This window comes from Pituophis catenifer, unplaced genomic scaffold (assembly GCF_029215685.1).
Source record: "Pituophis catenifer annectens isolate HBS135680 unplaced genomic scaffold, rPitCat1.0.hap2 SCAF_3, whole genome shotgun sequence".
In the NCBI taxonomy this organism is placed as follows: Eukaryota; Metazoa; Chordata; class Lepidosauria; order Squamata; family Colubridae; genus Pituophis; species Pituophis catenifer.
In genome coordinates, this window is record NW_027256883.1 from 15,800,854 (window position 1) to 15,813,627 (window position 12,774).

At 41.2% G+C, this 12,774-nt stretch overlaps 1 protein-coding gene across 1 annotated transcript in view; it reads left to right on the forward strand.

The window, feature by feature from the left end:
• FBXO32 (F-box protein 32) overlaps nt 1–12,774 on the forward strand; it is a 33,344-nt gene that overhangs the window by 8,507 nt on the left and 12,063 nt on the right. The window contains exons 2-5 of the mRNA XM_070940344.1: nt 5,098–5,210; nt 6,061–6,110; nt 7,231–7,323; nt 12,270–12,363. Coding sequence (XP_070796445.1) covers nt 5,098–5,210; nt 6,061–6,110; nt 7,231–7,323; nt 12,270–12,363 — 350 coding nt within the window. The remainder of the gene's footprint in view (nt 1–5,097; nt 5,211–6,060; nt 6,111–7,230; nt 7,324–12,269; nt 12,364–12,774) is intronic.

Consider the following 12,774-nt stretch of genomic DNA (forward strand, 5'->3'; position numbering starts at 1 on the left):
TATTTCCCCTTTTGCAATTGGAAGGAAGTTTGTTGTTAGTATGCAAAGAGAAAATGAGAAAAGCCCATGTTACCAGACTGTACGCCTGTGCAATACATTCAATTTTGAATTTATATTGGTATGTCAATATACAGAAACTCTGAGCAAGAATCTTTCCCGGGTTTTTGAATCAGATTTTGAAGTTTCATATATCAACACAAATATTAACTTTAATAATTAATTTAATATTTGTGTCCCAAGCTTTGTCTTTGGCACCTCAGATCGTTGCTGAAAAGGATCTAGGCTTAGTTTTCTAGAAAACATCTCTCTTCTTGCATTCTCTTCCCCTTTCCTTTCATGAAGCAACGGCCTAAAGACTTTTGGGGAATTTGAGAAGAATGATGGTCAGTTCCCATCTGTTAAATATAAACATGAGTCATGTGTTCTGTTCGTCTACACAAGGGAAGACCATCGAATGACTAAGTTTACTGTGCCATGCATGTCAAACCACTTCTTATTCTTGGTCTTGGCTTTAGACAACCAAGAATGAGATTGAATACAAATCCATAAATTGACCAGGAGGTTCAACAACAGAGTTGCCTGTGAATGATTGTGAATAGGATCTTGTTACCGATGTACGCAGGAACATGATATCTTTGTGTAGCACAAGCGATGGGTGAGCTATTTGTTTTCTTTTAGGGAAGCACTTTAAAAAAAACGATAACAGCTTTGTCACTAGAGAGATAAAACAGGGCTGCAGTGTAAATGAAAACGGTTGCTACAGAGGGCTAAACAATTATAAATAGAATTTTTGCAAAGTTAGCCTGACATAAAATATAGTTTTATTTCATTTAGCCCTGAAATACTGTAAAAGTCACCCCGGGAGTGTTCGATGTGCACAATCCTGCATTTTGTGATGATTTTTGCAATCCCAGAGGTTACACATAGTCCTTGACTTACAACCAGGGGTGAAATGCTCTTGGTTCGGACTGGATCAGCCAATCCGGTAGCGATGGAGGTGGATGGTTCGGAGAACCGGTAGCAAAAATCCCTGCCCCCCCTTGCCCAGCTGAGCCGCGCAATCATCAGAGGCTTATTTTTTAATTTTTAAAAGCATTTTTTCTACAACCTCTTTGGCCGAAAAAATGCTTTTAAAAGTAAAAAAAAAAAAAAAAAAGCCTCTGATGATCGCGTGGCTCAGCTGAGATCATCAGAGGCTTTAAAAAAAAAAAAAGAAAGCCTCTGCCGATCAGGCAACTCAGCCGGGATCGTCAGAGGCTTTTAAAAATGGTTTTAAAAGTTAAAAAAAAAAAAAGTTGGCCATGCCCACTCAGTCATATTACCCACCCCCACCAAGCTCACACAGAACTGGTAGTAACAAATTTTACATTTCACCACTGCTTACAATTGTTTGTTTAGTGACCATTCGAAGTTACAGTGGCACTGGGGGAAAAAAAGTGACTTATGACCTTTTTTCCCCCACATTTATGATGGTTGCAGCATCCCCTTGGTCACCTGACCCAAATTCAGAAGCTTGGCAACTGGCATGCATTTATGATGGTTTGCAGCATCCTGGAGGCCATGCGATAACCTTTTGTGACCTTCTGACAAGCAAAATCAATGAGGAAGCCAGATTCATTTACAAACCATGTTAAGCAAGCTATCTTAAGCAAGTGCAATAATTCGCAGGAAAGATCATAAAATGGGGCAAAAGTCACTTAACAACTGTCTTGCTTAGTAATGGGAATTTTGGGCTCTATTTTGGTTGTAAGTCGAGGACTGCCTGTAATCAGTTTGTACTCCCATGATTTGCACGAACTGGATAGATCCTCTGTCTTTGCCTCTGTACTTCTGAGTAGAAAGGTGCAGTTGAAAGTAGAAGTCTAAATCAAATGTAATTTCCTGGATCTTCATTCTTCCTGGATGTGTAGACAGCTTTAGTTTCACATTGCTTTCCCCAGTCATCCTTCTTGCAATCTCCTGCTTGCAACGGAGTATTTTTAGACCTTTAAAAAAGTCTGAATTGCAATTAGTAAATATATGAGCCATGAGTGTAACTGTGCCTGAAGGTATCAGCAATATATCTTAGATGTGACACAAGCAGGAAGTTGTGACATCAAATGAGCAAGAAGTGGTTAGTGGGAAGGCAAGGTTATTACCCAAAGGTCATGAGTCTTGTGGTGCAACTGCTATTTAATGACTGTTATGATTACAGAAAGCATTTGGGGTTGTTGTTTTTTTTTTGGTTGAGAAAATGGCAGCTGGATCTTGTATCAAGAAGCATCTTTCTCTAGACGAGGCATTTTCAGGAACTGCTTTATGGTTCAACTTATTTATAACTCTAGATAATTCTTTTAATTTTCTTTTCCTTCCTGATTGCAACAGAATGGTGTTGATGCACAAACCAGGGCTCAGAGTACATGGACTTTGTATTTCTACCTACTTGCAAAAGAAATGGTCGAATCTCTTATAAGTTTGAATATATTGCATGGGCTGCCCTTGATCTGGTTGCCATGATGGCACTGTGATATTGAGACAAAGGTTGGGGAACCTCTCTGGGGTCCCCTATAAGGATTTTCCTCTCTCCCCCAATAGGCCACAAGGGTACTTGGCAGGGGTGGGCTGCTATGGGTTAGCCCAGGTTCGGGAGAACCCGTAGCTAACGTTATGGCTGGTTCAGAGAACCTCTAAATCCCACCCCTGGCTGGCCCCACCCACCCTGCTCCTCCCATCCTGCACCTCCCCTCCCAGGAGTCTCCACGTGGCCCATTTTGGATGTGAGGTAAGTGCAGGGCGCGCACGGAGGCTCGGAGAAGGGGGGAAAACGGGCCTCCTGGAAGTTCTGGAGGGCCTCCGGAGCCCGGGGGAGGCAGTTTTTGCCCTCCCAGAGGCTCAAGGAAAGCCTCCAGAGCCTGGGAAGGTGAAAATGCCCCCCCCCATTGTGGTGCAGGAGGCCGACTAGGCCACGCCCACCATGGCCATGCGCACCCAGCAACCAGGCAGAGAACCGGTTGCTGAAATTTTTGAAGCCCACCCCTGGTAGTTGGGTATCTCCCATGCATTTGATCCAGGGGTGGTATTCACTCACCTTTGCTACCAGTTCGCAAATGTGAGTGCGCGTGCCTCCTCCATGCATGCGTTCTGCACATGCACAGAGTGTCAAAAATGGGACTTGATGATATTCGGGCGGGTGGGTAGAGGCTCCGCTGCCGGCACTACTGAATCACGCAATCCGGATAAAACCGGCTGAATTTCACCACTGATTTGATCACTGCTGTGGTGATGTTAGAAGAATGGTGTAACAAGACAAGATTATGGGGCTTACATGTACTTTCAGTTCTGCCAATTGCTAACTCTGTTCACACAATATATTTAACTATGTCAATTAGATTGGGTCTACATTTGAAGTTTGAACCAAGGTTAGTTACTAATGGCTTATTGTCTTGTATAAACTCAACCCACTGGGTTAATTTTTGGTTCAGTGTAGTGAATAGATGCAGAACTTATTTCAATAGACCAGTCACTGAGTCAGTTCATGGGACCACCAAATCAGTGATATCTATTCTGTGTGATACTGGCTCATACCAAATGATAGCACCTACCACAACATGGCTGACTCTGAAAAAAAAGGCAAATCAGGGTTAGTATTTGCAAAGGAGACCGTTAGGAAATTCCAGGATTAGATGAGAAATTGAAAACAAAAAACAAAAAACAAGAAGAGCTTCAAGGAAAGAGAAGGGAAGAGGAAGAGATGGGACACATAATTGTTGAGGAAGAAACTCCTTTGCTTAAGGGAAGGAAGATAGAACCGATAAAAGTTGTGTTAAGGAAAAACCTGAAAGACTAGAGATCATAAACAAGAAGGAATGATGTAAACAAATCCTTCTTAATCTTCTTTGCATGATAAACTGGGACTGTAAAGATAAAACCGAACTGTAAAATGCATTTCAGATTAATGTAGCATATATGTAAACAACTCTTTAAAATAAATCTTAGAACCAACCTTTATTTGGCTTTTTCCAGATGTATTGTAATTCAAGCCCTATTACCTTCAGCCTACACACCCCTAGAGGGTATCAGATTGATGAAGAGACTAAAAACTGCTGGCATGCAATAAAGGAATTGAAATAATAATTTAAAAATGCCCTTTGATTTCAGTAGGATCTTAGCTGTGAATGCCTTTGAGTCAGTCTTGCCTGGACAGGTCCTTGCAGATTTCTTGATAACATTTTCAGTTGTGGTCGGCAGTAGCATTCTTTATAGGAATCAGAGAGAATGAATGACCCAAACTTACCCAATTGGCTTCATATCCAAGGTGGGATTATCTTCCTGTTTCTAGTCTAGTGCCTTAAATTACTACACCAAACCACGGCCTAAGAACACTGAATATAGAATAGATCCAGACCTATAGTTTGATCTGGAACAGATCTGGAACAGAAGAACAATCAGAAGAATGGGATCCCAGCTACCTTGGACATGAATTTTTTAGAGGAAAGAAGCCATCATTGAGGAAAGTTTGTAGTTGTGGGGTGTCCATTTGAAGAGTGAGGCAATTCTGCAAGGCTGGCATCATCTACCCACCACTGTTTTCTGACTCCATGATTATTAATCATGGAGGGCCTGGTGGCTCAGCAGACTGATAGCATTGTGATTAACACAGCTGTCTGCAATTACTGTAAGTTCAAATCTCACCAGGCTCAAGGTTGACTCAGCCTTCCATCCTTTCTAAGGTAGGTAAATTGAGGACCCAATTTGTGGGGGCAATAAGCTGACTTTGTATAAATATACAAAAGTATGAAGGCTATTGCTTAACGCATTGTAAGCCGCCCTGAGTCTCCGGAGAAGGGCGGCATATAAATCAAATTTAAAAAAAAAATAAAAAATTAATGGTTCCCAACTAACCTTCCTGTGGGTTAGCAACTATTTCTAGGAAAAATAATTCCCTCTGGTCTTTTAGAAGAGGCTGCCATCCAGTGCAGTTTTGGGACATACTGTACGTCAACATAATTCTTTATGTTTCTACTCCAACTCCTTTTTAGGAAACGGTAGAGGAGCCTTAATGAAGACAAATGTGTAAGAGATTCAAGATCTTTTCCCCTTTTCTTGTGTCATTTCCAGTTACTGCTGGAAAGAAGAATTCAACAAGGAGAACATCTTCCACAACCTGAACTGCGATGTGGCTGCGAAAAAACGAAAGAAGGACCAGCTGAACAATAAGACCAGGATTCAGTGTAAGTCAGACATGACCTATAGAAACACATCAGAATATCAAATTAATGAGAGACAACTTTAATTGGAGGGGGAACTGAGAAAAGAACATATTTCTTCCACCATGAAATGGTTTTTTTTTTTTTTTTTGCAACTCTTCCAGAAGTTTCTGGAGAGATTTTGCACTCGGATTTTGACCTTAACCAGAGAACTTGGATTCATTGCAATGTGAAGATGGATGACTTGGATTTGAAACTTTGCTCTGTGTGTAATGCCTTTGCACTGACCTTGTCGTCATTTGTATTTGGCAGAGATGTCCCCTCTCTTTCCCACCAGTGAACTGAACTCAACTTTTTACAACCCTGAATGTTTGAACTGGAGTTTTTATACCCCTGTTTTTGTTTCTTAAAAACAGGGGTATCCATAGCTGGGGGGGAGAGGGAAGGATGGTGTTCGTAAAAATCCAGATGGGACTGAAGCAGTGGGAAATTTTTTTAATACTGGTTCTGTAGGCGTGGCTTGGTGGGCGTTGCAGGGGAAGGATACTACAAAATCTCCATTTCCCATCCCACTCCAGGGGAAGGATACTGCAAAATCCCCATTCCCTCCCCACTCCTGGGGGAAGGATATTGCAAAATCCTCATTCACACCCCACTCTGGCGCCAGCCAGAGGTGGTATTTGCTGGTTCTCAGAACTACTCAAAATTTTCACTACCAGTTCTCCGAACTGCTCAAAATTTCTGCTACAGGTTCTCCAGAACCTGTCAGAACCTGCTGGATTTCACCCCTGGGCCGAAGGGCTAACATAATTTCTGAGTACAAAGTATTAATGCCTGTATGAGTTTAAATAGAATGTATTTTTTGTTTGAACAGATTTTCACCAAGAAAAATGGATTTATGTACACAAGGGAAGCACCAAAGAAGTGAGTACCTGTCATTATTTTAAACAAATAATAATTTTGCTTGAATAATAAATTTCCCATCTCTTCTGTCATTGTTTCCATCAAATGCAGTTAATAACATGGACTCCATTACTTTAACAATGTTGTAATATGGGTATATTTTACTAAAAGTGCTGGTTTTTGACTGGCTGGCTGAGTAATTCTGGGAGTTGAAATCCTCAGATCTTAAAAGTTGCCAAGGTTGGACATCCTTGTTTTAGATCAGGGGTGTCAAACTCGTGATGTCACATTGTCGTCACGTGACGTATCGCGACTTCCCCCCCTTGGCTAAACCAGGGGGTGGGCATGGCCAGCGCATGATGCATCCGGCCTACAGGCCACCAATTTGACACCCCTGTTTTAGACCAATGTTTCCCATCTTAGCAACTTTAAGATGCGAGGACTTCAACTCCCAGAATTCTCCTACAGCTTAGGGAATTCTGGGAGTTGAAGTCCCACATCTTAAAGTTGCTGAGAATTTAGAAACATTGCTTCAGAATGTACTCATTCAAATTAGAACTGAGAAAGAGCAGACGTACTTCATCTAAGGGCTTGGAAGAATAAACCTTTGGTGATCTTAAAAGCTCTCCAGATCATGATTGCTCAAAATTGATGGTATATTTCCCTTTAGTGCTGAGGAGGGAAAGACATATCATAAGCATAGCAAACACGTTTTAAAAATGATCTCCCATGAGCCCAAGAAAATGGAAAATCTTGGTCTTGTCCATTGGCTTAATTTGGACTCATCCACTTTCCCTCATGATCCCTTTTATGGGCATTTGACTATGTAATATAAAATAAAATGAAAGCATCATTTCTGCAGCATGACAGTTCTAAGTCCCGCAAAGAAAGGATGCGCCATGAAGGCCAGCAGATCCAGGCCAAGAAATCTCCAGTAGAAAGGTAGATTCTTCCCCTATGATTGCTACCTTGGAAACCCCTCTTAGTGTTAGCTTTAATGAAAGCCGAGATCCTGGTGACCCCTCAGCCTTGAAATCAACCATACTCAGTTGTTCTACAGATCTAATTCCAGACCGTCAACCCTTTTTGGTTCTAATCAGAATAGAAAGAAATCACTCATGTAATTCATTCTCTACTTTAGCGCCATGGCTATTGCACCCTGGGAGAAGCTTTCAATAGACTGGATTTCTCTAATGCTATTCTGGATTCCAGAAGGTTCAACTATGTTGTTCGGGTGAGTGTCAAAGCTTGGTTTATTCAATTGAAGCAGTTCATTCAGATGTGGTTGTTTTTGTCTTCAGGAGAGCCACAGATTAGAGTAAAATTAAATTAAATACACTGATAAAGAATCAGTAAACTATAGCTTTTAAGATGAGGTAGTTATAAAATGTGTATGCAGATCTGATACAAGTGTCATCCTTCCCTCTGTCTTTCTCAATCTATCATCCATCCATCCATCCATCCATCCATCCATCCATCCATCCATCCATCAATCTATCCATCCATCCATCTATCTAATTTCCATTTATTTTATGACCTAGGATCAGTGGTGGGTTTCAAATTTTTTTTACTACCGGTTCGGTGGGCGTGGCTTGGTGGGCATGACATGGGAAGATACTGTAAAATCTCCATTCCCTCCCCAATCCAGGGGAAGGTTACTGCAAAATCCCCATTTCCTCCCGATTAGCTGGGACTCAGGAGGCAGAGAATAGATGGGGGCAGGGCCAGTCAGAATTTTTACTACCGGTTCTCCAAACTACTCAAACTTTCTGCTACTGGTTCTCCAGAACTGGTCAGAACCTCTGGAACCCACCTCTGCCTGGGATAGTCGTTTACAACAACTCTACTGTCCCTGGCAGTAGATATGGACTTGTCCCTGGGTGAGATCACACAGCTTGCTTTAGCAGGTCAATTACAGCTGCATTTTAGGGCTGCATTCACACAGCGTAGTAAGTTTGCTTGGTTGCTTAATTTGTGGTTCAGTACTATATTTTGTCTGGATCTAAATCATTGATTCATTCAACAAGTCAAACATGTTGGGTGAAGCTAGACATGAAAGACGGGCAAGAAGTAGCCTTGAAGGAATTGTTTGCATGTTTGAAGACTTGATTGCAAGCCTTGTGGAATACAAAAGGCTATTTTCAGTGATCAGTTTAAAACCCAAGAGAATTAGTGGGAGGCTTTATTTTTAAGAACACAAAATATCCAGTCTAACCTCCTGGATTGGTTGGGAATCACAACTTCCACCCTGGATGGGAATTCTGGAGGGGGGAAAATCCCAATAAAATTGGAAGGCAAATTTGGAGGCTAGGGAAGGCTAATTTAAATCTTTTACAAAAAAGAAATTTCAAAAGCTACTGATAACTTCTGTTTAATAGCTGAAAGCTCAAGAGCATCTGGGTTTAGTAATACGGTTTATCGAATCACAGAAGTACATACCATCATTTGCTCCAATAAGTCTCTGTTCCAGAATAGTTCCTGGTCCTAAATCCGACCAGCACCTGTTTGCCCCCTTTGACTTGAGTCTCAATTTTAGTTCTGGCCTCTTCTTGTTATGCTCTCCCATGTTTCCATCCCCCCCTCCCTGAATTGAATGTTGTAGGAAAGCCAACTGGCAGGTCAAAGCTGTTTACACATAACTGTCATCCTGCTTAGTCATTGTTGTCGACTGCTTTAGCTTTTCACTTCTAGGAGAAAGTTGTGGCTGGCAGGTTGCCAGAACCAGTCAAGTCAAGTGCTTCACTCCAGACAAACAAAGAGATGATATACGGCCTTTTGGTCATAGTTCGGGAGCCAGTTATATGTTGTTAGATCAGGAACTCCAAACAAAGACTCAGTTGCTTTTCATTTATCAGTCAAAAACAATCCAGGGGCTCTTGTGACTTCTCTCTGAATCGTACACCAACCAGCTAAGTAAAATATTTCCTAATGTGTCGATTATAAACTGGTTGAAAGAAGAGGCAGACTGGCACCTTTGTCTCAGAATGAGTCTGTAACTGTTCTAAGCCAGGATTTGTTTAATGATGGGTTATTGAATTCATTGTGAGGTCCACCCAACCTATTGCTAGAAACCCTGGCTGACAGTCTGCAATAAATCCATAACACCTCCAAAATTTGATTTAGCAAATGTTCAAGCTAGACGTATAAAATGTATGTTAGTGTGTAAAAGGACGTTCTTGAATTTAAATAAACCTGAGTTAACTATTCATTGCACAAGAACCAACCAAAGGCAGAAAATGTGGTGGTCCTTTATTGAAGTCATTTCCTGGAGAACCGGCATGGTATATTCTGGCACATCATACTGAATTTTAAATTTTCAGACAAATCAATTAGAAGAGCTACACATTTTTTTTTTAAAAAAAAAACCTGATTTACTACTTTTGTTTTTAAGTAGACTTGGTAGGAAGAAAAAAGGAAGGGCATAAATATTAGAGGATCGGCCACAACCTGCTTTTCAAATTTAGTGGCAACTTTTGAAATCACAATTGTTCACTGCAACTATTCATAGGAGGAGGGACCAATTGGTACATGTTTTGTCAAATTTTACTATAGGACAGGGGTCAGCAACCCGCGACTCTGGAGCCGCATGTGGCTCTTTCATCCCTCTGCTGCAGCTCCCTGTTGCTGGTCGGCTCCACAATTGATAGGGCTTTCGGTTAGGACAGGTAGAGGAAAAAGGATGCCATACTAGGAGGAGACTCTATGGTGGAGGAACCGGACTTCCGGTCAGCAGAGGAAAAAGGACGCCGTGCTAGGAGGAGACTATGATGGGGGAACCGGACTTCTGGTCGGCTCCAGAATTGAATGGGGGCTTCCGGTTAGGACCTTTGTGGCTCTTTGAGTGTTTAAGGTTGCCGACTCCTGCTGTAGGAGAAGGAATGGCAGAACCTGGAGGTGGAGTCAAATGTGCAATCAGCCTAGAATCTCTACATAGCCACAAACAGACTAAGTCCAACCTGTCTTTAATTCCGTTGATCCTTATCTTTCAGTTGAGTAGATTCTTGTGCATAAGCACGTTTAGTAATAAATCAGTTTAATTGGAACCTCATGTGTGGTCCTGAGCTTTTTGTGCCTCACACTTGCCTAGTTTCAAAAGCACCTCATGCTGTAATTAATACATCTTGAAACCAAGCCCTTCCAAATTGCTTCATGCAGCCAAGATGGAAAGGCAGAGTGTATAAACCCAAAGCTTTGTTCTATTTTCAATATACTAATTTGTGATAGATCATTTTTTGGAATGATAGTCAGACAGGATAATTTCAGGATGGCTGCAAGAGTGGAGGGGGGGATTGCTATAGATAATCTAACTATTAAGCTCGATTTGGCCACCCAAAAACATAACTAGAAAGCAAATACATGAAACGGTTATCCACGGAGGGAGGACATATGGGGGTAAATGATGACACGTAGCATGACGAGGTCATCCAGATTCTGCAATTTACATCCTTCTCATTATTTTATGTCATGCTTTTAAGATATCGTGATGCAGGAATGCAGTGTCATCATTTATTTGAAGTCATCACAGTTTGACATCAACCGCAAGGGAAAATGCAATTACATTATTTATTTATTTATTTATTGGTTCAATTTATATGCCGCCCTTCTCCGGAGACTCAGGGTGGCTTACAATGCGTTAAGCTAAGCAGTAGCCTTCATACTTTTGTATATACCTGCTTAGTAGGGCTTTCGCCCCCCACCCCCAAGCAGTGTTCTTTTTTATACAAAGTCAGTTTATTGCCCCTACAATCCGGGTCCTCATTTTACCTACCTCGAAAGGATGGAAGGCTGAGTCAACCTTGAGCCTGGTGAGATTCGAACTTGCAGTATTCATCATTTGGGGATGATGTCACAAAGTGTGCACTCCAGGGTTATTACGATGTCATAATGTAGTTTCTCCTGGATTCAGGGAGAGGATATTTCCTAGTTTGCCTTTCAGTGAGTGAGTATTTGTAAAATGACTCTTTCTGCCTGAAATGGCTCAAAATAGCTTACAGAGCATTTAAACCACCATATCCAAGACAGAGACCTACGGCAGCTATTTTGTCCTTTAACATGTATGTTCTGCCTTCATCCAAAAATGGGGCTTTCTTCCACCTTTCCTGGAGCATGGCACTCAACATGTTCTTGAGTTGTGAGTGCTCTTGTCTTAGACCGTGCCCAGTTTAGATATAAATGAGTAGAAATCAAAGGTGAAATCCAGCAGGTTCTAACAGGTTCAGGAGAACCGGTAGTGGAAATTATGAGTAGTTCGGAGAACTGGCAAATACTACCTCTGGCTGGCCCCAGAGTGGGGTGGGAATGGAGATTATACAATATCCTTCCCCCAGGAGGGGAGGGAATGGAGATTTTGCAGTATCCTTCCCCCAGGAGGGGTGGTAATAGAGATTTTGCAATATCCTTCCCCTGCCACGCCCTCCAAGCCACGCCCACAGAACCTGTAGGGGAAAAAATTGGATTTCATCCCTGGTAGAAATGTATATGAGAAAGCATTCTTGGTCAGGACTGTGATTTCCTGTGGGGCTTCGAAAGCACACAGTTGTGAGTGTGAGCGTTTGATTTTATTTTTGTCAAGTCCCTGGTGCTTTATAAAGATTAAGTTGATTAGACGGCATTGGGCGGATTAGCCAATTAGCTGTGACTGTTTTCCCAGCTCCCTGGGTTTATATTATCAGTCATGTGCCTATGGAAGATATTAATAGAACGTCCCATGTGTCTTCCATTGTCATTCAAGAATTGGGCAGAATGACAAACAGGAGTTGACCAGTCATTGATACCACTTTGCTGCCATGTCTACCGTTGAAAGTACAACTGAAAAGCGTATGCACATTTTTTATAACATGAAGGGAGGAGAGGACTTTTGGCTCTCTCTCACTGCCATCATGTAGATTCATGTATATTTCTAAACAGATTAAATGTCAGCCATCTGTCTATCTTTGTCCTCTGTTTTAATGACTCGGCTTGGTTAAGTAAACCTACCAAAAGAAGCCAATAGATTGCAATTATTTTAAATCTTGCATCTGCCTTTTCCCATAATTCTGTCTGGCTCCAATCCTTTTTTTTTTTTTTTTTTTTTTGTTAAGTCGAGCAGCAAATAACTAAAACAATTTTTGCTGGGTCACATGAGAAGAAAACCCAGATTAGAAGTGCTCAAAAGGTTGAATGTCTTATTTTTATTCACAGTTGTTGGAGCTGATTGCAAAGTCTCAGCTGACATCACTGAGCGGGATTGCGCAGAAAAACTTTATGAATATCTTGGAGAAAGTTGTGCAAAAAGGTATGGGTATATATACATAGAAAAGGTGGAATATTGACTTTCCAAAAAAACAGGCTGATCTCTAGTACATTAATTTAGCAAATAATCTGGCTGGGTTTAGGTCTTTGATTTTGGAACAGTTCTTGCTAAATTGAGAGGTGGAACTAAATCCTACAAAATGCAATATACAGTAATAACAATTCTTGTCAATATGATGTCCTCCAATCTCCTTCCGGCCTCCATTATACAGTAGTGGCCAAAATTGTGGAAACCATTTGGGAAAAGTGTATTTTCTAAAACTAGCTAATAACATCATTTTTGGGGGGGGAATAGTACGATACAATTATATATCAATGGAAAGATAATTTAATCAAGAATATAATGCAATAACTTTTATGAAGGATTTGTTATTAGAATAGCAGTTACAGTATA